Below are 27,958 nucleotides of genomic sequence, written 5' to 3' on the forward strand. Positions count from 1 at the left end.
AGTTGAGAAGATAATAACCAAGCATTGGCTACCTCAACATAAAGCCTCATCAGGAACTTTAGTACCACGTGCATTTATTTAAGTATCATTACAGATGCTGGCAGTGTAGAAGTTTAACATTTAATATCAATTACAATAGACCACATTAACTGGAATGACATTCACTCTCACGTGTGGAAAAAAAGCCCCCATTAGCCACACCTCCAACTCTTCTGATAAGCTGTCACCACTACATTGCCCCTGCTGCTATTCAATGTGCATGCACATGAGTTGTTGGAAGCCATTTAGAAGCTTTCATTAAATAACAAAAATCACACTGATCTAAAAAATACATTATTTGATTTCAGGCAAATTGAATAAACTAGGTTGGAAGATACAAAGTGTAATTTTCTATCATTCCAAACAGTAGAAGCACTTCAGATGAACAACAGCCCCATCCCCCTTTTTACAGTGCAAGTGTCAGGCATAGTGAACATATAGCTGAGACAGCTGTGAAACGTGGAGGGTGTGTGTGTGTATGTGCAAATTACTGGCTCTTTGACCGCTTTGGGTCATATAGACATTTCATAATATTTTAAGTACAAGTACATGAACATGAACATCAATGTATTGTGTTTAGTCAAACTGTATACTGTATACGAGTAGGAATTGTTACAGTTTCAAAGTATGTATATTTTTGAAACAGAATAAAATAATGCTTGATGCTTAATAATGCTCTTCTCCATTTACATATTTGTTACTGTGTGGACTCTCACGTATCACATTTTCACAAAAAAACATGAAGACATGGCTAAAGGTCAATCAGATTGGTGAACATAATCCCTAGGTGTGTCACGCCCTGACCTCAGAGAGATTTTTACGTCTCTATTTTGGTTTTGTCAGGGTGTGATTTGGGTGGGCATTCTATGTTCTATTTTCGATGTTTTTGTATTTCTTTGTTTTGGCCGGGTATGGTTCTCAATCAGGGACAGCTGTCATTCGTTGTCTCTGATTGGGAATCATACTTAGGTAACCTTTTTCCTTTTGTTATTTGTTCGAAGTTGACTTGAGTTAGTGGCACTATAGCCCTTGTAAGCTTCATGGTCGTTTTTGATATTTCTTGTTTTGTTGATGACATTTTACAAAAGAAAAAGAAAATGTATGCTCACCACGCTGCACATTTGTCTTTCTTTAACGACGGCCGTGACAAGCTGTGTATTGCCGCTTTCCATGTTGTCTGTTGCCTGTAGCTTGTGAGGTGTGGAAACACTTTGTTGCTTTTATGGATTTTGTCTTGTTGCTTTTTGTGCTATGTTGCTCTGTCTGTATGCTACGTCTTGCTTGTCCTATGTTGCTCTGCGTGTGCTCACTGCTCATTGATTGTATGTATTGTAACTGTGTTTAATAACCTGCCCAGGGACTGCGGTTGAAAATTAGCCGGCTGGCTAAAACCAGAACTTTTACTCAAACGTTGATTAATGTGCACTGTCCCTGTAAAAATAAATACAATCAAACAAACATCAATGTATTACGTTTAGTCATACTGTATACAGTATAAAAATAGGAATTGTTACAGTTTCAAAGTATGTATATTTTTGAAACAGCATAAAACAATGCTTATTGCTTAATAATGCTATTCTCCATTCTATTCTCCCAGCTGAGCCTATCGTAGGTCCATATGTGCCAAATAAACAATCAATCAACCTGACTGCAAACAATCAGACAATCAACTTGACCACAACTCCTAGACTACAGTGCGGAACTGTACGGTGGTGTTCTTCATCTTCTTCTTATAGTCTTCATCAAACTGTTCATTCTGGGCCACAGTGAAATGGTTCTTCCAGTCACCAACCTTTCCTGAAGAGTGGGAGAATGGGAGAGAGAGAGAGAGTAATGAGCAAAGAAAAGGTGGTGGACATAGAGAGGGGAGGAGGGAACGACTGACAGAGAGAGAGGTATAGGGGAGAAATGAAGAAGTCTACCTTTTCGCATGAATGGAGAGATCTTGAAATCCATGATTGGGAGGGTGGAATAGTTGGCCATGCTGTTCTTCTTCATATTATCAAACTGCACTCCTTCTCTCACCCTCTCCTTCTCCTCTGCTGAAGGAGACAAACCTAGGTAGAAGCACAGCCTGTCCAGCTCTCTCCCCGTATCCTGTAGGATCACATACACATTGGATGGAAAAACAGCTAACCTCCTAGAGCAGCAGTTAGAATGGCTCTTGAGCATATGTGTGCACTGAGCTCATTAGATGCATCTTAATACTACTGTAACACACAACGAGCATCAGCATTCTACTCACCTCAACCATGTCCTCATAGAAGAGGTAGAGGATTTTTGAGTGAGTCTGTTTCTTCTCCCACCAGCCAGTCACATGGTCGTACCACGAACCAAACACCACTGAGGAAGTGCAGAGTAGACACATTCATAGTGTGAATGGGGACTATTATCACTTGCTCATTCAATCACTTTTTTATTCTCCCGTTTACTCACTCTTTCCATCCATGAATCTCTGTAAGAAGTTGTTCCAGTCTCCTGGCTCTGGCTGTGTCCTGTTCATGCGGTCAAAGTGGAAATAAGACACAGCACTGTCCTTGGCATTACGGGCCACATACACTATCTGCAGAGAGAGACAGAGAGATTGCATTTATACACTGCTCAAAAAAATAAAGGGAACACTTAAACAACACAATGTAACTCCAAGTAAATCACACTTCTGTGAAATCAAACTGTCCACTTAGGAAGCAACACTGATTGACAATAAATTTCACATGCTGTTGTGCAAATGGAAGAGACAACAGGTGGAAATTATAAGCAATTAGCAAGACACCCCCAATAAGGGAGTGGTTCTGCAGGTGGGGACCACAGACCACCTCTCAGTTTCTATGCATCCTGGCTGATCTTTTGGTCACTTTTGAATGCTGTGGTGCTTTCACTCTAGTGGTAGCATGAGACGGAGTCTACAACCCACACAAGTGGCTCAGGTAGTGCAGCTCATCCAGGATGGAACATCAATGCGAGCTGTGGCAAGAAGGTTTGCTGTGTCTGTCAGCGTAGTGTGCAGAGCATGGAGGCGCTACCAGGAGACAGGCCAGTACATCAGGAGACGTGGAGGAGGCCGTAGGAGGACCGCTACCTCCGCCTTTGTTCAAGGAGGAGCACTGCCAGAGCCCTGCAAAATGACCTCCAGCAGGCCACAAATGTGCATGTGTCTACTCAAATGGTCAGAAACAGACTCCTTTAGGGTGGTATGTCCACAGGTGGCGGTTGTGCTTACAGCCCAACACCGTGCAGGACGTTTGGCATTTGCCAGAGAACACCAAGATTGGCAAGATTGGCAAATTCGCCACTGGCGCCCTGTGCTCTTCACAGATGAAAGCAGGTTCACACTGAGCACGTGACAGAGTCTGGGGACGCTGTGGAGAACGTTCTGCTGCCTGCAACATCCTCCAGCATGACCGGTTTGGCGGTGGGTTAGTCATGGTGGAATGGGGTGGAATTTCTTTGGGTGGCCGCACAGCTCTCCATGTGCTCGCCAGAGGTAGCCTGACTGCCATTAGGTACAGAGATGAGATCCTCAGACCCCTTGTGAGACCATCTGCTGGTGCGGTTGGCCCTGGGTTCCTCCTAATGCAAGACAATGCTAGACCTCATGTGGCTGGAGTGTGTCAGCAGTTCCTGCAAGAGGAAGGCATTGATGCTATGGACTGGCCCGCCCGTTCCCCAGACCTGAATCCAATTAAGCACATCTGGGACATCATGTCTCGCTCCATCCACCAACGTTGCACCACAGACTGTCCAGGAGTTGGCGGATGCTTTTAGTCCAGGTCTGGGAGGAGATCCCTCAGGAGACCATCCGCCACCCCATCAGGAGCATGCCCAGGCATTGTAGGGAGGTCATACAGGCACGTGGAGGCCACACACACTAATGAGTCTCATTTTGACTTGTTTTAAGGACATTACATCAAAGTTGGATCAGCCTGTAGTGTGGTTTTCCACTTTAATTTTGAGTGTGACTCCAAATCCAGACCTCCATGGGTTGATACATTTGATTTCCATTGATCATTTGTATGTGATTTTGTTGTCAGCACATTCAACTATGTAAAAAAAGAAAATATTTAAGAAGATATTTCATTCATTCAGATCTAGGATGTGTTATTTAAGTGTTCCCTTTATTTTTTTGAGCAGTGTATATAGTGGTTATATAGTTGAGAAACATAGAGAACAAGTTGCAAATACTGCACCCTGCAGTTCTGCTCCCAGAAGGACTTGGGCAGCAACTGGATTGGGAGGTGACTCTTGATGAGGCGAGGAGAGGTGGTTAATTTGTCCAGCACCTCCACCCCTAGGACAAACAATATAATAATGCAAAATAATGTTTGATGGATATTATCACTGTTCAGCAGTGTCTGTCATGATATTGAAGATTTTAGTTACTGCTTTGAAGACATCAGATAATTTTTTTACATAAGAATGACAAATGGGAGTGGTATGGTTATGTTTTCCAATTCTCTATTCTAACCTGGAGGGTAAAGAGGAATGAGCAACTCCAGAAAAGGAACTTTCTCAAAGATGGGTCTCTGACGCTCAGGGGCTGTCTGGACAAAATACAGCAGGTCTAGAATGTAGGAGACCCATGTGGTTCCTAAGAGAGGAATACAGATAGGAGAAACGTACACAGTCATTCACAAACCCAAACACAATCTTTAATGAAACATCAACCTCAGTCTGAGAGAGACCTGCTTTGGGGTAGGTAGCGATGAGAATGTCATCTGGTCTGGCCTGGAAGTTCTGTACATTGTCCCAGTTGCCGGTGAAGTAGTTGGTCATGGAGACTCCATGGAAGTCAAAGAGTTTTGGTCGAGGTGGCAGCTCCATCTGTAAAAGTCGGACATGTATTCGATCAAGGATCACCACAGTATTGTTTATGCTTGGATATGAAACTTGAACAGAATCTTTTAGCGATTAAATTAAATTATTCAAACATAGAGAGGAATAACGCTCCATTGATATGTTTGCCTACAAATGTTAAACCTGCCAGGGCCTTGGTCACTGATCCGTCTGGAGCTGTGTTTTTAAGAATGTAAGTACAGCATGCTGATCCGAATTTCACACACACACACCACCCTTCTCGGCCAGTAACATATTCAATGCTATTCTATTCTGCCATGTCATTAACTTGTTGGGGATAGGGGGCAGTATTTTCACTTTGGATTAATTGCGTGGCCATAGTGAACTGCATCCTACTCTGTCCTAGATTGCTAATATATGCATAATATTATTACTATTGGATAGAAAACACTCTGAAGTTTCTAAAACTGTTTGAATTATGTCTGTGAGTATAACAGAACTCATAGGGCAGGCAATCTTCCAAACAGGAAGTGAAATTCTGAATGCGGGTCTAATTTTAAGTCATCGCCTCTTCACTTCCAAATAAGATATGGATCTGTTAGCACCTCCTACGCCTTTCACTAGATGTCCTCATTCAGTAGAACATGGAATGGAGCCTCTAGTGTGAACTTTGACCGAATGGGAGGGGAATGAGTCACTGTCCTGGCAGAATGCAATTTCCCTTTTGTGCATTTGTCTGTAAATCAAATCAAATTTTATTTGTCACATACACATGGTTAGCAGATGTTAATGCGAGTGTAGTGAAATGCTTGTGCTTCCAGTTCCGACAATGCAGTAATAACCAACAAGTAATCTAACTAACAATTCCAAAACTACTGTCTTATACAAAGTGTAAGGGGATAAAGAATATGTACATAAAGATATATGAATGAGTGATGGTACAGAGCAGCATAGGCAAGATACAGTAGATGGTATCGAGTACAGTATATACATATGAGATGAGTATGTAAACAAAGTGGCATAGTTAAAGTGGCTAGTGATACATGTATTACGTAAGGATGCAGTAGATGATATAGAGTACAGTATATACGTATGCATATGAGATGAATAATGTAGGGTATGTAACATTATTAGGTAGCATTGTTTAAAGTGGCTAGTGATATATTTTACATAATTTCCCATCAATTCCCATTATTAAAGTTGCTGGAGTTGAGTCCGTGTCAGTGTGTTGGCAGCAGCCATTCAATGTTAGTGGTGGCTGTTTAACAGTCTGATGGCCTTGAGATAGAAGCTGTTTTTCAGTCTCTCGGTCCCAGCTTTGATGCACCTGTACTGACCTCGCCTTCTGGATGATAGCGGGGTGAACAGGCAGTGGCTCGGGTGGTTGTTGTCCTTGATGATCTTTATGGCCTTCCTGTAACATCGGGTGGTGTAGGTGTCCTGGAGGGCAGGTAGTTTGCCCCGGTGATGCGTTGTGCAGACCTCACTACCCTCTGGAGAGCCTTACGGTTGTGGGCGGAGCAGTTGCCGTACCAGGCGGTGATACAGCCCGCCAGGATGCTCTCGATTGTGCATCTGTAGAAGTTTGTGAGTGCTTTTGGTGACAAGCCAAATTTCTTCAGCCTCCTGAGGTTGAAGAGGCGCTGCTGCGCCTTCTTCACGATGCTGTCTGTGTGAGTGGACCAATTCAGTTTGTCTGTGATGTGTATGCCGAGGAACTTAAAACTTACTACCCTCTCCACTACTGTTCCATCGATGTGGATAGGGGGGTGTTCCCTCTGCTGTTTCCTGAAGTCCACAATCATCTCCTTAGTTTTGTTGACGTTGAGTGTGAGGCTATTTTCCTGACACCACACTCCGAGGGCCCTCACCTCCTCCCTGTAGGCCGTCTCGTCGTTGTTGGTAATCAAGCCTATCACTGTTGTGTCGTCCGCAAACTTGATGATTGAGTTGGAGGCGTGCGTGGTCACGCAGTCGTGGGTGAACAGGGAGTACAGGAGAGGGCCCAGAACGCACCCTTGTGGGGCCCCAGTGTTGAGGATCAGCGAGGTGGAGATGTTGTTGCCTACCCCCACCACCTGGGGGGCGGCCCGTCAGGAAGTCCAGTACCCAGTTGCACAGGGCGGGGTCGAGACCCAGGGTCTCGAGCTTGATGACGAGCTTGGAGGGTACTATGGTGTTGAATGCCGAGCTGTAGTCGATGAACAGCATTCTCACATAGGTATTCCTCTTGTCCAGATGGGTTAGGGCAGTGTGCAGTGTGGTTGAGATTGCATCGTCTGTGGACCTATTTGGGCGGTAAGCAAATTGGAGTGGGTCTAGGGTGTCAGGTAGGGTGGAGGTGATATGGTCCTTGACTAGTCTCTCAAAGCACTTCATGATGACGGAAGTGAGTGCTACGGGGCGGTAGTCGTTTAGCTCAGTTACCTTAGCTTTCTTGGGAACAGGAACAATGGTGGCCCTCTTGAAGCATGTGGGAACAGCAGACTGGTATAGGGATTGATTGAATATGTCCGTAAACACACCGGCCAGCTGGTCTGCGCATGCTCTGAGGGCACGGCTGGGGATGCCTTCTGGCCCTGCAGCCTTGCGAGGGTTAACACGTTTAAATGTCTCACTCACTTACTCTGTAGATGAAAACGTATGCTCCGGTTGGAACGTTATTGGATATATATGAAAATAACATCCTGATTCTCTACTTAGTTGGACCAGTTTATTCGACCTGGAATATATATTTTTGAAGTTTTCGTCTGAGTTCTCCTGGACCAGCATCAGCTTTTGGGCACGTGAGCTGAAAGTGCTAGCAAATGCAGCTAATTGGACACTAGTGTTGGACATTATGGAACAAAACAACTATTTATTGTGGAACTAGGACTCCTTGCACTGCATTCTGATGAAAGATCATCAAAGGTAAGGGAATATTTATGATGTAATTTCGTATTTCTGTTGACTCCAACATGGCGGAGAAATATATTTACGTCTGAGCGCCGTCTCAGATTATTGCATGGTAGGCTTTTTTCATAACGTTTTTAAAAAATCTGACACAGCAGTTGCATTAAGAACCAGTGTATCTTTAATTATATGTAGAACATGTATCTTTCGTCAAAGTTTATGATGAGTATTTCTGTTATCTGGCGTAGCTCTCTGTAATTACTCCGGATATTTTGGAGGCATTTCTGAACATGGCGTCAATGTAAACCGAGATTTGTGGATATAAATATGCATATTATCGAACAAAACATAAATGTATTGTGTAACATGTGTAACATGTCATCTGATGAAGATTATCAAAAGGTTAATGATTTTATGACTCTATCTTTGGCTGTTAAACATGGCTGTTTTTTTTTATTTGGTGGTGGTCTAACATAAATATATGTTGTGTTTTCGCTGTAAAACATTTAAAAAATTGGACGTGATGGGTAGATTAACAAGATGTTTATCTTTCCTTTGCTGTATTGGACTTGTTAATGTGTGAAAGTTAAATATTTCTAAAGAATATTTGTGAATTCCCCGTGCCACCTTTTCAGCTGAATGGGGGGGTTCTCCTCGCCACTAGTTGCATCTGTTTGTTCTGCTAACCCTTTTATCGCATCCCTGGTGTAGTTGATGAAACGCTGTTGATTATAATAGATATAAATAATCACATTTTTGAGAGTTGACCACCAGAAAATGCTTGACTCCAACCCTACTAGCTGTAAAACTTCTTATGGCTTAGATCCCGCTAACGGGATCGATATGACAACAGTCAGTGAAAGTGCAGGGCGCCAAATTCAAACAACAGAAATCTCATAATGAAAATTCCTCAAACATACAAGTATTTTACACCATTTAAAGATAAACTTGTTGTTAATCCCACCGCAGTGTCTGTTTTCTAAAAGGCTTTACGACGAAAGCACAAAAAGCAGAAATAGAGATAGAATTAATCACTAACCTTTGGTGATCTTCATCAGATGATACTCATAGGACTTCATGTTCCACAATACATGTATGTTTTGTTCGATAAAGTTCATATTTATATCCAAAAATCTCAGTTTACATTGGCGTGTTACGTTCAGTAATGTTTTGCTTCCAAAACATCCAGTGATTTTGCAGAGAGCCACATCAATTTACAGAAATACTCATCATAAATGTTGATGAAAATACAAGTCTTATGCATGGAACTTTAGATAAACTTCTCCTTAATGCAACCGCTGTGTCAGATTTCAAAAAAGCTTTACCGAAAAAGCCCACCATGCAATAATCTGAGTAAGCGCACAAAGCCATGCACATATCCGCCATGTTGTGGAGTCAACAGAAGTCAGAAATAGCATTGTAAATATTCACTTGTCCGTTATTTATGTCCAAATACCTCCTTTTGTTCGCACGTTTTGTATACATATCCAAACGCTCATTCTTGTCAGCGTTACGTCGGACAAAAACTTCAAAAAGTATTATTACAGGTCGAAGAAACATTTCAAACTAAGTACAGAATCAATCATTAGGATGTTTTTAACATGTAGCTTCAATAAAGTTCCAACCGGAGTATTCCTTTGTGTCTTGATGAGCAACAGAACGCAAGTGGATACCATGAGGAATGCGCATGATCAGAAAATGGCTGACTGCCAGTTACCTGATAGATTTTGCTCTCATTCAGTCCCACAACACAGTAGAAGTCTCATTCAAATTTCTATAGACTGTTGACATCTTGTGGAAGCCCTAGGCAGTGCAACATCATTATGGTTAGGGGTTCCGCTAGTGGCACTCTGCCAGACCACTGACTCAAAGAGCCCTTATGAGCCCCTCCTTTACAGTCGAAGCCTCAAACAAGTTTCTAAAGATGGTTGACATCTAGTGGAAGCCTTAGGAAGTGCAATTTGACCCCATAGACACTGTGTTTTCGATAGGCCAAGCTTTGAAAAACTATAAACCTCAGATTTCCCACTTCCTGGTTGGATTTTTCTCAGGTTTTCGCCTGCCATATGAGTTATGTTATACTCACAGACATCATTCAAACAGTTTTAAAACTTGTTGTTAATCCCACCACGGTGTCTGATTTCAAATGGCTTTACGACAAAAGCATTCAATGCGATTATGTTAGGTCAGCACCTAGTCACAGAAAAACATAGTCAGAAATAGCATTATAAATATTCACTTATATATGATGATCTTCATCAAAATGCACTCCCAGGAATCCCAGTTCCACAATAAATATTTTTTTTTGTCCGATAAGTCCAAAGTTTGTCCAAATACCTCCTTTTTGTTTGCACATTTAGTTCACAACTCCGAATTTACGATGCGCAGGCCAGATGAAGTCAAAAAAATCCATTACAGTTCGTAGAAACATGTCAAACGATGTATAGAATCAATCTTTAGGATGTTTAACATAAATCTTCAATAATGTTTCAACCGGAGAATTCCTTTGTCTTTAGAAAGGAAAAGGAACACAGCTACCTCTCACGGGCGCACGCCTGACTGAGCTCATGACATTCTGCCAGACCTCTTACTCAATCAGCTCTTATTCTCTCCTCCTTCACAGTAGAAGCCTGAAACAAGGTTCTAAAGATTGTTGACATCTAGTCGAACCCTTAGAAATTGCAATATGACCCCATAGACACTGTGTATTGGATAAGCAAAGACTTGAACACCTACAAACCTCAGATTTCCCACTTCCTAGTTGGATTTTTTCTCAGGTTTTCACCTGCCATATGAGTTCTGTTATACTCAAAGACATCATTCAAACAGTTTTAGAATCTTCAGACTATCTTCTATCCAAATCTACTAATGCATATCTTAGCTTCTGGGCCTGAGCACCAGGCAGTTTACTCTGGGAACCATATTCATCCAAGCTACTCAATACTGCCCCCTGCCATAGGAAGTTAAAACATTTTTCTCCACACAAAATTCTAAAGACAGGTCACCAGATATAAACTCCTTCGGATATTTTAGCGTCTAACACCCAGAGTACATAAAAATGGTTTACCTCATTTATTTATGCAATCATACAGATGTTATCCCCTATATTCGTGAATAAAAAGCACTGACCTTATTAATTGCAGCTGAGGTTTCAATGTTGGTTGGATCTCGTCACCGTTTCTGTCGCATACCAGTTTGCTACCGGCCTGTACAGAACCCTCCGAATGGGGACAGGTCTTTATTCTACGGATATTTAATCCGCCCGTGCACGGTTTTCGGTGTCTCTATGGAACGACAGAAGCAGATGTTGAGATCTGGCTCAAAGGACCAAGCTGTCACGAGAATTTTCAATCCCAATGATGATAACTAACAATTACTTAAGCTTTGACCAATCCCCGAGGTTTGTAAGACTCTGGGTTTAATAATAATTAGGAAAAGACTCAGCCTATGCAAAAGGTTGTCTCTTTATTCACAAGAACGTTCTAAAGTCCATAATACAAAGACATGCCCTCCCTACCTACTACACGCACATACACGCACAGACAGACACACAAAAGTTGGTGGGATGTATCTTTCCCCATAGTTCTCACCACTCGTTTATCACTACCAAGCTGGCAGTTCCATCCTCCCGAGATTAGAGGGACCTTGACGGGACTCACTTTCCTGCCACAAGTTTCTCAGAGATCTAGGTCAGGTCATGCACAGTTTAAATGTTCTCTGTATTTTCTTAATCACACACCCACATTTCTACTTGTCTCGACCAAACCTTATTAGACTGAAGTTTATCATTATAATTCATTATACATGTTACATAATCAAATAATTACTAATAGTTACGTTTGTCTAATTATTCATTATATATGTTACATAATCTAATCATTATGTTTCAGGGTGGAATTCTTTAGTCATTACCTTCAAAATAAATTACCTTATCAGTAACAAATAAAATCCCAGGACATAGGCATATCTGATATGGGCAAAAAGCTTACATTCTTGTTAATCTAAATGCACTGTCCAATTTACAGTAACTATTACAGTGAAATAATACCATGCTATTGTTTGAGTAGAGTGCACAATTATGAACTTGACAATGTATTAATTAAACAAATTAGGCACACTTGGTCAGTGTTGATACAACATTTAGAACAGATATGCAACAGTTCATTGGATCAGTCTAAAATGTTGCACATATACTGCTGCCATGTAGTGGACAAAATATAAATTGTGCCTGATCTGGGATAATACATTATGGCCTTTATCGTGCATTTCAAAGATGATGTTACAGAAAAAAAAGGTTTAAAAAAATGTCTTTGTATAATATTTTACCAGATCTGATGTGTTACTTTCTCATTTACATTTAAGTCATTTAGCAGACGCTCTTATCCAGAGCGACTTTCTCCTACATTAATTTCACATTCTCACAAGCCTCAAAGTGTTTCCTTTCAAATGGTATCAAGAATATGCATATCCTTGCTTCAGGTCCTGAGCTACAGGCAGTTTAATTTGGGTATGTCATTTTAGGCGAAACATCAAATAAAGGGTCGGATCCTTTTAACAAAGCCTAAGTCTTAATGTTTCTCAAATGGTGACAGTAAAACCATACACATGATAGCAATTCCAACATACCAAAATAACTGACTTACCCTGCTCTCTCTGAGTAAGATACCTCAGGGTGAATGCACAGCTTACAAAATTACTCCTAATTTATTCTCTGTGTTCCTCCTTTCCTGTCTCCTCCCCATTCTCTCTTCCATCATTTTATTTTCCCTTGAGGGAAATATTATGACAACATTTTGTGTAATTTTTGTTCGTTTTGGTATTGTGGGCTGTTGAAGCACACATTCTTGAGGTAAATTGAAGTTCTGTGATTGGTCAACAGTAGGGATTCTTCACTTCATTCAATGACAGACGGCTAGTTTTCAAGCTATTTTTTCACTTGAAATATAGTGCACCAAACATCTTAGTTAGATGTAAAATTCCTCAACCAAGACCTCCTCGGCAAAAACGTAAAAATGATTGAATTATCTTAGATTAATTCAGACTATTTGAGGAAGTGTGCTGGCTGTGTTTTTTGTATGCCATCTGGTGATTCTTGGTAACTATACTGTTCTCTTTGAATTAGAAAGAAAATTTGATATGAGTTGACATATTAGACATGTGTAAGCAGAATGAAGGCTGAAGCCCATGTGAGTGTACAAAGCTGCAACAACATCGAGTTAAACATTAAACGTAAAAAAATGAACGCAAGCAGAATCTGTGTGGATGAGGCATGGTAGATTAACAAGATGTGCCTGGTCTGGGCCATGGGCCATCTTGTGAAGGCTATTGGACATACACATGGGTTAATCATACATAGACAACATCGGCCTGAACTTTTGAAGACCTTTGACAGGAACATTAGCTAATCAGTGATAGGCACCAGTAGGAGTATGCCTGTCACGCCACCAATAGAATCTATGCCTCAATGTCTGAGCCAATAAGAGAATGGAAACTAAGTAAGACAACAAGATTCACAAAGTGGAGTGATGATGTTATGTAAGGGTAAAACTGTATAAAACCAATCACGAAGAATGAAGAGTCAGTTCTTTCATGGAATTGCTTGGCTTTGTTACTCTCTGTAATAAAGTCTATTTGAATTCACAAGCTCCGGTATCTGATAAGTATTTGATTCAGTATTTCCCACAACACCATCTCAAGAGGACAAACAGTAGAATTGCTGCTTGTTTCTTGTTTTTCAAGCGAATGGCTTTTTAACCAGAAGGGGACTAGGGTTCAGCTGGAAGGTGGCGCATGGAACGCAAAAATATTCCTAAAAATATTTAACCTCCACACATTAACAAGTCCAATGGCTCAAATGAAAGATAAACACATTGTTTATCTACCCAGCAAGTCAGATTTCTAAAATGTTTTACGGCGAAAACATAGCACATATTTATGTCAAACCACCACCGCAGACATAGCTCATTTGCATAGCCAAGTTGGAAAAAATATGCAATCAACAAACGCAGGATTAAAAGAAAAATAATTTCACTAACCTTTTGAAATCTTCATCAGATGACAGACAGTAATATAACATGTTACACAGTACATTTATGTTTTTTTCAATAATATGCTATATATATCTGTTACGAATCCCTTTTGGCCCGACAGTCTAGGGGGGATGGTAATGAGACCCGTAACATAACTCATGCAAATTATTATTGTGACAAAGTAAAAGTGTGAACGAAATAACCACGACAACAGAAATCTACCGTCAAACTCCAGGTTTATTTATAAACACACGGTAATGGGGGGAGCAGGAAAAGGGGCTGAGCTGGACCCAAGGAAAGAAACAATAAGTATACAAAAACACACCCCTAAGCTAGACTAGCCTACTTTAACAACAGCTAACTAACTAACTAAAAATACAGTGGGTGGTCCGCCCAGTTCTAACTAGTGTATTTAACAAAGTTCACCTACGGGTAGTGTATGCCCATGGGCGATTTGTCTTGGTTTCCCCCTTTTCATAACCAAAAACAATACTCACAGGTGATGACAAAGTGCTATGAGGTGCTTAAACAAAAGAGAGGTTAAGACACAAAGCGAGAGTGAACCACAGAGACCTACAGACATGGCATTTACAGAGAGATTGAGCTCTAGAACAAACAAATTATGGGGTTTTTAAACCATGGGGAAGGAACTGTGATAGGTTAGGAAATAGGAGGAGGTGTGTCTTCTGATTGATGATTGATTGTTGACTGATTGGGGAGTGGTGATTTTCACCTGTGAGGGGAGAAGGAGAGAAAAGAAACAACACACACAGGATACACACACACACAGAATAACTGTATCCGTAACAATATCCATAAATCTCTGTTTACAATGACGCATCGTTCAAAAAATGCTACTCAAATGTCCGGAGAAATGACGATAGCTCCGGCAGATAACGTCAGCTAACAAGGAATACACATCATAAACTTTGAGTAAATATACATGTTCTACATATATATAGAAAGATACACTTCTTCTAAATGCAATCGCTGTGTTACATTTATTTTTAACGTTACAGGTTTCGTTCACAAGGCTATACTATGAGTCGGCGCTCAAAAAGTAGCATTATGGCTCCTCTATCTTGGAGTCCACACAAACCCAAATTTACCACATAAATATTCCCTTACCTTTGCTGTTCTTCCATCAGAAGACCTGGAAGGAATTATACTTACCAAAAACAGCATTTAGTTTTGCAGTCTGTGTCTTTCGGTTCTCAAACACGACACATTTCGGTTGAAATGTAGCCAAAAGTCAAGTGGATGCGCACCAAAACGTCAAACTTACATATTATATGTCGACTAAACTTATCAAACTAAGTTCATAATCAAGCTTTAACATGTTATAAAGGTGTACAGCAATCGTGAGGACGAACAGAAACGCATGCATTGTATAATCAATCTTGGAAAAAAGACAGGACCGGAGCAGAGCGTGCATAAAAGTGACCTGTTTTTTCGCGTGACCGAAAGGTTTCGGCCTGCCAAAACTCTCTTGAGTGATGTCAAAGTTGGGCCAACTTTTCTGATGACAAGAGAGAGTTTGGGAGAATGACTGCCCTGAGAGTTCTGCTTTACATACAGACATAATTTTAACGGTTTTAGAAGCTTTAGAGTGTTTTCTATTCAATAATATTATTTGCATATATTAGCAACTTTTGACAAAAAAAAAAAATGTTTACTATGGGCACGCAATTACTCCAGCGGGGACAGCCCTATCCCCAACAGGCTTGCTTCACCTCGCTGAGTTCTGCTAGGAACAGACCATGTTTGTGGATGCCTTTACAAACCTGACCTGACCCCAAACATATTCAATCCCCCTTCCATCAAAAAACAACACACACACACACACACACACACACACACACACACACACACACACACACACACACACACACCTGATAGGCTACTGAATGGGCAGTGTCCACGTAGATAGTGTGTTTGTCTTTCTGTGCCCTTAAACCTCCTGCATTGTCCTCAACACACTGTCTAAATCACTTTCAACAGTGTATGTGTGTCTAATTCTTTCCTGACCAGAGACTAGGCTGCATACTGTGTTTCTGGGCACTGTGTGAAGCTTGTACACATCTTTCACCAACTGCATCAACCTTCTTTATCGACCGGTTGCTTGTTTGACACCAACAATCAATACAAAAAGATACTCTGTAATGTTAATTGGTAAGGAGGTCTGGTGAGGAGGTCAGATGTCCCAGGTGAATGCTCATACAGTAGTTGAGGAGATAATAACCAAGCATTGGCTACCTCAACATAAAGCCTCATCAGGCACCACATGCATTTATTTAAGTATCATTACAGATGCTGGCAGTGTAGAAGTTTAACATTTAATATAAAATACAATAGACCACATTAACTGGAATGACATTCACTCTCACGTGTGAAAAAAAGCCCCCATTAGCCACACCTCCAACTCTTCTGATAAGCTGTCACCACTACATTGCCCCTGCCGCTATTCAATGTGCATGCAAATGAGTTGTTGGTGTCATGACCTGACCATAGAGAGCAATTTATTCTCTATGATTGGTTAGGACGGGGTGTGACTAGGGTGGGTCATCATGGGGATTATGTGTCTATGTTGGCCATGTATGGTTACCAATCAGAGGCAGCTGTTTGTCGTTGTCTCTGATTGGGGATCATATTCAGGCAGCCATTTCCCCTTTGTGCTTTGTGGGATCTTGTCTATGGATAGTTGCTTGTTAGTACTATTGTTAGCTTCATGTTTCGTTTTGAGATTTATTGTTTGATTATGCAGCGAGTTTCAATAAGAAATAAAAAGATGTGGAACCCAGATCACGCTGTGCTTTGGTCCAGTTATTCTAACGATCGTGACAGAAAATCCCACCAACAACGGAACAAGCAGTGTGCCCAGGAGGAAAGCCAGGAGTTGAAGACATCCTGGATGTGGGAAGAGATTATGGCAGAAGACAGAAGCCTGCCATGGAAGCAGGCGGAGGTAGCGAGGGAAGAACAGCGACGATGCCAGGATTCGCGGCCACGACGCGACCAGCCCGGTACCACCAGCCCGGTACCACCAGTGCCGGCCCTACGCACCAAGCTTCCGACGACAGTTCCCAGTCCAGAGCTTCCGGCGACAGTTCCCAGTCCAGAGCTTCCGGCGACAGCTCCAAGTCCAGAGCATCTGGTGACAGTTCCCAGTCCAGAGCTTCCGGCGACGTTTCACAGTCCGGAACCTCCAACGACGGTCCACAGTCCGGAACCTCCAACGACGGTCCACAATCCGGGAATCTCCTACGACGGTCCACGGTCCAGAACCTCCTGAGACGGTCCACGGTCTGGAACCTCCAGCGACAGTCTGCAGTCCAAAGCCTCCAGCGACAGTCTGCAGTCCAGAGCCTCCAGCAACAGTCTTCGGTCCAGAGCCTCCAGCGACAGTCTGCGGTATAGAGCCTCCCGCGACAGTCTGCGGTCCTGAGCCTCCAGCGGTGGTTCTCAGTCCAGAGTCCCCGGCGATGAACCATGGTCCGGAGTCCCCGGCGACGATCTACGGTCCAGAGTCCCCAGCGATGAGCCTCCGGTGACAATCTCCGCACCAGAGCCGCCATTGAGGATAACGTATCCGCGAGCGGAGTGGGTGCTTCGCCCCGCACCGGAACCGCCCCCGACAGTAGATGCCCACCCGGACCATAGATGCCCAGCCCTGACCATAGAGAGCTTTTTATTTTCTATGTTGGTTAGGTCAGGATATGACTAGGGTGGGTCATCTAGGGGATTATGTTTCCATGTTGGCCAGGTATGGTTCCCAATCAGAGGCAGCTGTTTGTCGTTGTCTCTGATTGGGGATCATATTTAGGCAGCCATTTCCCATTTGTGCTTTCTGGGATCTTGCCTATGGATAGTTGCCTGTTAGTATTATTGTTAGCTTCACGTTTCATTTTGAGATGTATTGTTTTGGTTTTTCTGTGAGTTTTATTTAGAAATAAAAAGATGTGGAACCCAGATCACGCTGCGCTTTGGTCCAGTTATTCTAATGATCGTGACAGTTGGAAGGAATTTAGAAACTTTCATTAAATAAAAAATACATTATTTGATATCAGGCAAATTGAATAAAGTAGGTTGGAAGAACCAAAGTGTAATTTTCTATCATTCCAAACAGTAGAATCACTTCAGATGAACAACAGCCCCATCCCCCTTTTTACAGTGCAAGTGTCAGACTTTTCACAGGCATAGTGAACATACAGCCGAGACAGCTGTGAAAAGTGGAGGGTGTGTGTATGTGCAAATTACTCGCTCTTTAATCGCTTTGGGTCATAAAGACATTTCATAATATTTTAAGTACAAGTACATGAACATCAATGTATTACGTTTAGTCATACTGTATACTGTATACGAGTAGGAATTGTGAGAGTTTCAAAGTATGTATATTTTTGAAACAGAATAAAACAATGCTTGATGCTTAATAATGCTCTTCTCCATTTACATATTTGTTACTGTGTGGACTCTCACGTATCACACTTTCACAAAAAACATGAAGACATGGCTAAAGGTCAATCAGATTGGTGAACATAATCCCTAGCTGTGTGTTGCCGCTTTCCATGTTGTCTGTTGCCTGTAGCTTGTGAGGTGTGGAAACACTTTGTTTGTATTTATGGATTTTGTCTGGTTGCTTTTTGTGCCATGTTGCTCTGTCTGTATGCTACGTCTTGCTTGTCCTATGTTGCTCTGTCTGTATGCTACGTCTTGCTTGTCCTATGTTGCTCTGTCTGTATGCTATGTCTTGCTTGTCCTATGTTGCTCTGTCTGTATGCTACGTCTTGCTTGTCCTATGTTGCTCTGTCTGTATGCTACGTCTTGCTTGTCCTATGTTGCTCTGTCTGTATGCTACGTCTTGCTTGTCCTATGTTGCTCTGTCTGTATGCTATGTCTTGCTTGTCCTATGTTGCTCTGTCTGTATGCTACGTCTTGCTTGTCCTATGTTGCTCTGTCTGTATGCTACGTCTTGCTTGTCCTATGTTGCTCTGTCTGTATGCTACGTCTTGCTTGTCCTATGTTGCTCTGTCTGTATGCTACGTCTTGCTTGTCCTATGTTGCTCTGCGTGTGCTCACTGCTCATTGATTGTATGTATTGTAATTGTTTTTAATAACCTGCTTCAGGGACTGCGGCTGGCTAAACCGGCACTTTTACTGAAATGTTAATTAATGTGCACTGTCCCTGTAAAAAAAATGCACTCAAACAAACATTAATGTATTACGTTTAGTCATACTGTATACTGTATACGAGTAGGAATTGTTACAGTTTCAAAGTATGTATATTTTTGAAACAGAATAAAACCATGCTTGATGCTTAACTATGCTCTTCTCCATTTACATATTTACTACTGTATCGACTCTCACTGTTTTTTTCTCAGACACTGAAAAACAGACCAGGCAAGAGGATTTACAAATAGCTCACATTGCTAAGAATGTTCTGTGCAGCATGTCCTCATTTTACTTTTGTTTTTAGTTCTCAACCTATAGCTCATATCTCAAAGTAGCATCAATCATTCTCAAAAAAATGATATAAGACACTTCATGATCTTTCTCATTCACACTCCAGGATATGATACGATATGATCCTCACCCTGTATATTCAACACTATAACCCAGTTAACTGTGGACCAATGGAAGACTGACACCCCAGCCAAGCCTATCGTAAGTCTATGTGCGCCAAATACACAATCAATCAACCTGACCACAAACAATCAGACAATCAACTTGACCACAACCCCTAGACTACAGTGCGGAACTGTATGGTGGTGTTCTTCATCTTCTTCTTATAGTCTTCATCAAACTGTTCACTCTGGGCTACAGTGAAATGGTTCTTCCAGTCACCAACCTTTCCTGGAGAGGGGGAGAGTGAGAGAGAGTCATGTGCAAAGAAAAGGTGGTGGATATAGAGAGAGGGGAGGAGAGAACAACTGACAGAGAGAGAGGTATAGGGGAGAAATGAAGACGTGTACCTTTTCGCATGAATGGCGAGATCTCGAAATCCATGATTGGAACGGTGGAATAGTTGGCCATGCTGTTCTTCTTCATAGTATCAAACTGCACTCCTCCTCTCACCCTCTCCTTTTCCTCTGCTGAAGGAGACAAACCTAGGAAGGAGCACAGCATGTCCAGCTCTCTCCCCGTATCCTGCAGGAAAACACACACTGGATACTGTACTTGTAGTATTATCTAAAAGTATTATCTGCCAGTCCATGTTGTCCTGCATCTGAGTGAGGACAATCCCTAGTCTAAAAGACGATGCATGTGCTGATACCTTTGTCTTAGCGTGGGGACGGTACTGGGCCAGCACTCTCTGTGGGGACAGGTCTCCATTGACTTTCTCAAACGCCGCATGTTGCATGTGACCCAATGACCAGTCATTCCCTTTGGCTAATAATTCTCGTACGGGTTCGGTTTTGTCTGAAACCTGTGGGAGGAACTTACCCACGTATGTGACCACGCCTAAAAAGGTCCTAACTTCAGCCACTTTCTGGGGGAGGAGCATGTATGTGACGGCACTGATCTTGTCCTTGTCCAGCTCTATTCCAGCTGCACTGATTCTGTGTCCCAAGAACAAGACCTCTGACTGTGAGAAGGTGCCTTTTTCATTGAGTTTCAAGCCAGTGTCGGGAGTCTAGTCAGAACTGCTGTAAGTCCTCATGTTCTGCTCTGTCCCATCCGCAATCAAGCACGCGTCCGCGTGGACTATGACTCCACTTTGCCCATCCAACAGCTGGGACATGCGTCTTTGTAATTGGACCGGAAGCGATTCCAAATGGCAAAACGTTGAAACAGTAGCGGCCAAACCGTGTTATAAATTTTGTGAGTGCCCTACTCTCTGGTGACATCGGTATCTCCTAAAATCCTGACTGGTATCCAGCTTTGTGATGACCTGTGAGCCATCCAACTGGGCCGGCAACTGCTCGATGTGTCTCTCTCTGCAGAGTGCCTCATTCAAGTTAGTCATGTCCATGCAGATCCTTATGTCCCCATTGGCATTTGGGAACCAGCACACCAGTCAGTGTGAGTCTCTATTTTAGACACAGCCTCAATTTCTTCTATCCTCCCCAATTCGTCCTTTACTTTGACCAATAAAGGGATAGGCACATGGCGGGGGGTGGTAATGGCATTGGGGATGTCATCCTTCTTGAGGCAGATTTTGTAGTCACCTTGTAGTCTAAGAATTTATTTTTCAAAACTTTGATTGTCAGACAGCTAAAAGTGTCCTCTCCTGTGACATTTCCTGCATTCCTCATCCTTTCCTGGGCAATCTTTCCAGTTGTGGAAAGGGGATTTCCCACATTTGCCACAAACGCTTGAACTGGTTACTGGCCCTGTCCGTGATTGTTTTTTCCACGTCTGTTTCTGTGTTCCCCTCAGGTTTTTTAGCACGGTATGAGAACGCATATATTTCCTCACTCTCTTCACTCTGTCTGCTTAGAGCTTCCTCTGCACAGCATTTCCTGCTGTTTTTTACTGTCTCACTGCGTGATTTACAGCTTTGGACAAGGTAAGCTGTGAATCCAACTATAACTTCAGAAAGTTAGATATTTCTTATTCCCACTAAAATCTGATTTTGGATCAGTTTTTTCCTGAGTGAGCCAAGCTGTCAAATTCACAATGTTCCGCTAGCTTGTGAAGAGCTGTGATAAAGCTGTCGGCGGTTTCACCCAGCTTCTGTTTGCGCACATTAAACCAACCTCTCTCAAATATAATGTTTTGTTGTCCTACGAAATCTTTAAGGGCACTGCAGTTAAGTTTCTCTTCCTCAGTCAACAGTGAAGCCTTTAATATGTCCTCGGCTTCATCACCCATAGTGTAAACCATACAATCAACATTCTCAGCGGAGCTAATGCGAAATCTGTCAGCACCTAGCCACTGGCCTGTCCAGGTTTGCGCAAGAACGCATTGAACTTGGGAGTCACCAGACCTGAAATCCCACCAGCTTCTTCAATAGGGTCTAGCTGCAAGGCCACCTGTCAGAGCAGTCATCCTTCAGGGTCTCTATGCTGCTACCTACTGATATGTCATCTCTCAGTGCATCTCTCAGTGCATCTCTCAGGAAAAGTGGGGGTGTATAAAGGAACCACATGAGGAGAAGTGGGGATTTCAAAAAGAGTCTTTAAATACTAGAAACGTTCTAATTCTATAACAACTAGAACCACCATGGCTTGATATTTCAATTATTATTATTTTAAATATTCAACAATATTCCATATTCAATATTGAGTATCACCCATATAATAATATTCAATATTGTAAAATGAATGTATGCTCTTATAAGTAAAGGTAGCTAACGTTCAAAGACAACTCACACAACTTTGTGGGATATACTCGGCCTTGTCTCAGGATGGTAAGTTGGTGGTTGAATATATACCTCTTGTGGTCTGGGGCCTGTGCTTTGGCAAAGTAGGTGGGGTTATATCCTGCCTGTTTGGCCCTGTCCGGGGGTATCATCGGATGGGCCACAGTTTCTCCTGACCCTTCCTGTCTCAGCCTCCAGTATTTATGCTGCAGTAGTTTATGTGTCGGGGGGCTAGGGTCAGTTTGTTATATCTGGAGTACTTCTCCTGTCTTATCCGGTGTCCTGTGTGAATTTAAGAATGCTCTCTCTAATTCTCTCTTTCTCTCTTTCTTTCTTTCTCTCTCTCAGAGGACCTGAGCCCTAGGACCATGCCTCAGGACTACCTGGCATGATGACTCCTTGCTGTCCCCAGTCCACCTGGCCGTGCTGCTGCTCCAGTTTCATGTAGTTTATGTGTCGGGGGGCTAGGGTCAGTCTGTAATATCAGGAGTATTTCTCCTGTCTTATCCGGTGTCCTGTGTGAATTTAAGTATGCTCTCTCTAATTCTCTCTTTCTCTCTTTCTTTCTCTCTCTCTCTCGGAGGACCTGAGCCCTAGGACCATGCCTCAGGACTACCTGGCATGATGACTCCTTGCTGTCCCCAGTCCACCTGGCCGTGCTGCTGCTCCAGTTTCATGTAGTTTATGTGTCGGGGGGCTAGGGTCAGTCTGTAATATCAGGAGTATTTCTCCTGTCTTATCCGGTGTCCTGTGTGAATTTAAGTATGCTCTCTCTATTTCTCTCTTTCTAACTTTCTTTCTTTCTCTCGAAGGACCTGAGCCCTAGGACCATGCCTCAGGACTACCTGGCATGATGACTCCTTGCTGTCCCCAGTCCAGTTTCAACTGTTCTGCCCGCGGCTATGGAACCCTGACTTGTTCACCGGACGTGCTACCTGTCCCAGACCTGCTGATTCAACTCTCTAGAGACAGCAGGAGCGATAGAGATATTCTCAATGATCGGCTATGAAAAGCCAACTGACATTTACTCCTGAGGTGCTGACCTGTTGCACCCTCGACAACTACTGTGATTATTATTATTTGACCATGCTGGTCATTTATGAACATTTGAACATCTTGGCCATGTTCTGTTATAATCTTCACCCGGCACAGCCAGAAGAGGACTGGCCACCCCTCATAGCCTGGTTCCTCTCTAGGTTTCTTCCTAGGTTCTGGCCTTTCTCGGGAGTTTTTCCTAGCCACCGTGCTTCTACACCTGCATTGCTCGCTGTTTGGGGTAGGCTGGGTTTCTGTACAGCACTTTGATATATCAGCTGATGTAAGAAGGGCTATATAAATACATTTGATTTGCATTTTTTGCAGAACTGAAATTCCATACTGTCATCTGTGGAGACCATGAGTAACATCCGATAACCCAAGCGATGTCTTGAGTGGCACCTTTCGCACTCCACTTCTCCGTATATGGTTCCTTTCAAAACATCCACTCCTTTCAAAAGCCCCTCTTTTCCTGAGAGCTGCACTGCACTGAGATTCCATATCCTTAGGTGGCAGTATAGAGACCCTGAGGGATGTGTGCTCTGAGAGATGACGTCGCAGCTGGACCCATCTCGGCTTCTACCTCTCGTAACGTTGCCCGCAGTAACATAGTCCTCTCTCGTTAACTAGCCCAATTATGATCTACGCTGCTAATCTCTGTTTCTGTGCCTTCCTTGCTTTGAAACAGTCTGTCGGCTGTATGATTCACGTGGTAAGTCCTTCACGTTTTTGTGATTATTAAAACCATTCTGACACCATGTAGTATTATTTAAAATAAGGAGGCACGACAAGGTTCAAGCTTCAGCATGTCTACTGGCCTATACTGTGCATGTCCTACATAGGTTACGGATACCCACAAGGGACATCCTACTACAGTACTCTTTCTCACTGAAAGCTAATTCTTGAGAGTATCAATATAACAATATAACACGGACATACACACTGCCTTTATGTACGTTAATGTGCGACATAATCTGCAAAGAGGTCAGAACCTTTATGGCACAGGAGGTAGTTGTTCTACTCACCTCAACCATATCCTCATAGAAAACGTAGTGGAGTTTTGAGTGAGTCTGTTTCCTCTCCCACCAGACAGTTACATGGTCGTACCAGGAACCAAACACCACTGAGGAAAGCAGCCATGTGGACATGAGAGGATGTTAGAGAGATAGATAGAGTTGCATATATAGTCAGGAAAAATAGTGATCAATAAGCCAGAATCACAGAGCCTCATCAACATCTGTACTGTGCTATCTCTCTTACTCATTGTAATTTATTTGTTCACAGACTCGTTCATTCACTCGTTTATTCTCTCCTTCACTCACTCTTTCCATCCATGAATCTCTGTAAGAAGTTGTTCCAGTCTCCTGGCTCTGGCTGTGCCTGGTTCATACGGTCAAAGTGGAAATAAGACACTGCATTGTCCTTGGCATTACGGGCCACATACACTATCTGCAGAGAGAGAGAGAGAGAGAGAGAGAGAAATCGTTGCAATTACAACATAACTTGATGTAAGAGTATATTATTTAATTATACAACGGGTGGGTCTAATCTTGCATGCTGATTGGTTAAAACCACATTACAGCTGGTGTCTGTTCCACAAGTTACCACCGGCTAAAGCTATGATGTTGAAATGCCTATTTACTCTGTTCCATCTCACTGTGCAATCCACTGTCTCATCAGCCCATCCAGGCAATTTATAAACTTGATCTCCACTATAAAAAGCATCTAGACATTCTCACATTTCTTTTAGACTAGCATTTGTATAAACATTGGTGTCTGTCTCTCTGACATTTGCAACATTGTTTCAATATTCAAATTCAGTCTCCAGCGGTCCCATAGTGATGAAGGTGTTGTGAGTCAGGACGAGAAAGACAGGCAGGCAGCGTTTCTCAGCCAGTCGAAATCATGAATCAGCTGGCATCATTTTTATGGATATATCCAAAGAAATGTCAATAGGAAACAGGTCAAATGAAGTGAAATGCAGATAGTTTGCAGTCTTTTCAGCTTCAGTTTGAAGTGAGTGTGTTAGCTGTGTTGTTGGCTAGCTCCTCTGAACAACAGTGTCCTGACGAGTGAGCACATTTTCTACATCAGGTGAAATCGCGCATCATTAGTTAATTGTTATGCATGTATCCAAATAAATGTCACTAGTAATTCTGGATGCTCTGTTTGACATGACTGTAAGTTAGCCATAGTTGGAGAGCTAGCAAGCAAGGTATAAGAAAATCTCCAACCAGTATGGCAATCAAACATTTTGAACGAACGACTGAGGGGCGTCTATAGATACAGAACAAAAAGACAAAACAACTGAGTCCCGTCTCTGGCAACCGAACCGATAGAAAGGATAACCAGCCGGCTTGGGTAGCAACCTTAGATTTTTGATGGGACTACATCCCATGGAAGGATGAAAAAGTATGAATAAATTCATCAAAATAATGTTTTTTAATGAACATTTGTCAACCCGTTGTATAAAAGTGATAATGCCCTCGACGCCGGTGTTTGGAGGATATGTTGGTACAGTTTGCCGGACCTCGACTTCATCTCGGGTCCAACAACACCCATGTCAATATATCCTCCTAACACCGGCTTCTCGGGCAATATCACTTAAACAAACCACACAGAAGGAAATGGAAGAGGAAAAATTAGGACAACAAAAACTGTTTACAAAGACTGGAGTCTTCGCAATCCACACGGAGACGCACGCTGGTTCTAGAGAGGTTTGCAAATGTTAGTGTATTGTGTTATGCTGCCCTCCATTGGGGATTCACACAAATTGTGTCATTAATTAAGTTCACTTACTGGACAAAATGCAGCACAGGAGGTTTGAGGACGCATAAATGTTAACCATATGCTACACCAGCAGACATGAGCAGAGTCAGATACACAGACTACACAGACTACAAGCAGAGAGTTACATATAATGTACCCTGCAGTTCTGCTCCCAGAAGGACTTGGGTACCAACTGGACTGGGAGGTGAGTCTTGATGAGGCGAGGAGAGGTGGATAACTTGTCTGCCAGCTCTGTTCCTGTGTGTACAGAGGGGTGGGGAACTGAATCGGTTGCTTTTTGGAGATAAGGATGATTTTTACAGTAAACCTGCTTATTGTCATGTAGCTGGAATATGTGAATTGCACAACTTCTCACAGTATACGATTTCAAGTCATTCAAAAAGTCCTTCACCTTTGTGACAGTAAAAAGTCTGTTGATGAGGACTTAGGTTATTGTATTGTGTGTGGTGTTTTCCGGATTCTGTTTTCAAGCATGACAAAGATTTGATCTACGCAGACTTTATTGACGTGTAATCAAGATAAAGGTTTCAGTGTGGAGTTATATCAGGGTTGTATTCTAACCTGGAGGGAGAATATGGAAGTCACTTTCCAGGAAAGGCACCCTCTCATAGATAGGCAGTGAAGTCTGACGCTCAGGGGCTGTCTGACCAAAATACAGCAGGTCTAGAATGTAGGAGACCCATGTGGTACCTGGGAGAGAGAAAGAGGGGGAGAGAAGATGGAGAAATGGGGAGAGAGATGCATGTCAAAGATGTATTTCTACAAAATGTTGACAACGCACAAACACACACACAAACACACACACAGACCTGCTTTGGGGTAAGTGACAATGAGGATATCATCTGGCCTGGCCTGGAAGTTTTTTATGTTCTCCCAGTTGTCAGTGAAATAGTGGGTCATGGAGACTCCATGGAAGTCAAAAAGATTTGGTCGAGGTGGCAGCTCCATCTGTTACAACAACACAGTCCACCTCTGATCAGAGAGATATTATCAGGGAGAATTACAATAATCAACGATTCACTAATATTCTTGCTGAATTCAAGGATATTCCCCAGGTGACAAGAGGTCCCAGTTTTCCACATATAATTCCTTGCCAGTTCTCTTGTCAAAATACATACAGTACAGAAAATGATAGACTGTAGATGGTCACGATGACTTTCCAAAGCACAACTAGCTGACTATTAACATTGTATGTTTCCAACATAATGAGCCTGATATGTGATCTATAAAAAATTGGTTGAATAGGCCATTTGATCCTGTCTCTACAAAAGTAAGAAACTGGTTATGTTACGTTAAAGGGAAAAGGTCTGCAGGTTTCCTGGCATGGTCTCTATAGGTAGATGGCCAGTCATTTCGGGCCAATATCTTATCTGTACACACTTCAAAACCAGAGCACAAGCACTTTCAGACTTAGGCATGTAAAACCTTTGTCAGTCTCATGGAAAAGATCTAAGAAAAGGCAACAATCTCTTCGATTCTATCGAATAGTCTGTACATTTGAATACATTTCATAATATTTGCATTGGTGTCAGTAAAAACTTTGAATAACTTAAACAACTGTATCTGCTTTTGAACCATAATGAACTTCATGTTCACCACAGTCACATTTATTCATGCTAAAATACAAAGCCATCATGCACAAATACACAATAGAAAGCCATCTGCGGTAAGACAACACAATTTGTGAGCATAGAAAATAAATACAAGTCAGTTACATTACACTCAAAATGTTGAAATATGTAAATAGAATCATAAGATATATCAGCTACTGTCACAGAACATTTGAAAATTAAAAAAGAGAAGCTCACATTTTCCATGTTGAATGGAATTCAGTAGTATCCTGTTTGGCAAAACTTCTCAGCTTTTCAGTCTCTACTTGTCTCTGTACAAGCAGTCCTTCTGCTTCTCCTTCCCCTGTTCCTTTCTCTTCCCTCACTACAGGCAATGTATTTTCTCTCTTGTTTTGGTTTATATTTTCCAACCCAGCTTCGCATTCTTATCTTACCTCCACTCCTTCTTACATAAGTTCAGAACTCTCTCTCTCTCGTTACTGCAACCACAGATGTATTGTGTCAAG

The 27,958-nt window shown here is 42.3% G+C and overlaps 3 protein-coding genes across 5 annotated transcripts in view; all 3 read right to left on the minus strand.

The window, feature by feature from the left end:
• Positions 1 to 27,839, minus strand: part of LOC118381234 (cytosolic sulfotransferase 2-like) — a 43,778-nt gene extending 15,939 nt beyond the window's left edge. The window contains exon 1 of the mRNA XM_052481954.1: positions 27,690 to 27,839. Coding sequence (XP_052337914.1) covers positions 27,690 to 27,698 — 9 coding nt within the window. The 5' untranslated portion in view covers positions 27,699 to 27,839. The remainder of the gene's footprint in view (positions 1 to 27,689) is intronic.
• On the minus strand, positions 69 to 27,839 carry LOC118370701 (cytosolic sulfotransferase 2-like). 3 transcript variants are annotated; one of them, XM_035755777.2, is made up of 9 exons: positions 11,316 to 12,430; positions 10,855 to 11,009; positions 4,722 to 4,860; positions 4,505 to 4,627; positions 4,227 to 4,327; positions 2,476 to 2,602; positions 2,285 to 2,382; positions 1,962 to 2,136; positions 69 to 1,836 (listed from the first exon to the last, which is right to left on the minus strand). In XM_035755777.2, exons 3-9 carry the CDS (start codon positions 4,858 to 4,860, stop codon positions 1,724 to 1,726), a joined length of 876 nt encoding a protein of 291 aa, XP_035611670.1. In that variant the 5' UTR covers positions 10,855 to 11,009; positions 11,316 to 12,430; the 3' UTR covers positions 69 to 1,723. The 3 variants fall into 3 exon arrangements, with proteins under 3 accessions (XP_035611670.1, XP_052337916.1, XP_052337917.1); XM_052481956.1 differs by lacking the exons at positions 10,855 to 11,009; positions 11,316 to 12,430 and adding an exon at positions 27,690 to 27,839; XM_052481957.1 differs by lacking the exon at positions 11,316 to 12,430 and having other exon boundaries at positions 10,855 to 11,117.
• On the minus strand, positions 17,991 to 27,839 carry LOC118370700 (cytosolic sulfotransferase 3-like). Its single transcript, XM_035755775.2, has 8 exons — positions 27,690 to 27,839; positions 26,691 to 26,829; positions 26,443 to 26,571; positions 26,018 to 26,118; positions 24,414 to 24,540; positions 24,117 to 24,214; positions 19,724 to 19,898; positions 17,991 to 19,604 (listed from the first exon to the last, which is right to left on the minus strand). The coding sequence occupies exons 1-8, from the start codon at positions 27,696 to 27,698 to the stop codon at positions 19,492 to 19,494; spliced, it is 891 nt and encodes a 296-aa protein (XP_035611668.1). The 5' UTR covers positions 27,699 to 27,839; the 3' UTR covers positions 17,991 to 19,491.
• Positions 27,840 to 27,958: the final 119 nt, after the last annotated feature.

This window comes from Oncorhynchus keta, chromosome 27, assembly GCF_023373465.1.
Source record: "Oncorhynchus keta strain PuntledgeMale-10-30-2019 chromosome 27, Oket_V2, whole genome shotgun sequence".
Classification (NCBI taxonomy): Eukaryota; Metazoa; Chordata; class Actinopteri; order Salmoniformes; family Salmonidae; genus Oncorhynchus; species Oncorhynchus keta.

Coding starts and splice junctions, on each gene's coding strand:
- LOC118370701 (XM_052481956.1), bottom strand. Junction 2,137..2,284: donor TCTATGAGGACATGGTTGAG/GTGAGTAGAATG, acceptor GTGATCCTACAG/GATACGGGGAGAGAGCTGGA. Junction 1,837..1,961: donor CTCTCCATTCATGCGAAAAG/GTAGACTTCTTC, acceptor CCCACTCTTCAG/GAAAGGTTGGTGACTGGAAG.
- LOC118370700 (XM_035755775.2), bottom strand. Junction 24,215..24,413: donor GAGATTCATGGATGGAAAGA/GTGAGTGAAGGA, acceptor TGCTTTCCTCAG/TGGTGTTTGGTTCCTGGTAC. Junction 19,899..24,116: donor TCTATGAGGATATGGTTGAG/GTGAGTAGAACA, acceptor GTTTTCCTGCAG/GATACGGGGAGAGAGCTGGA.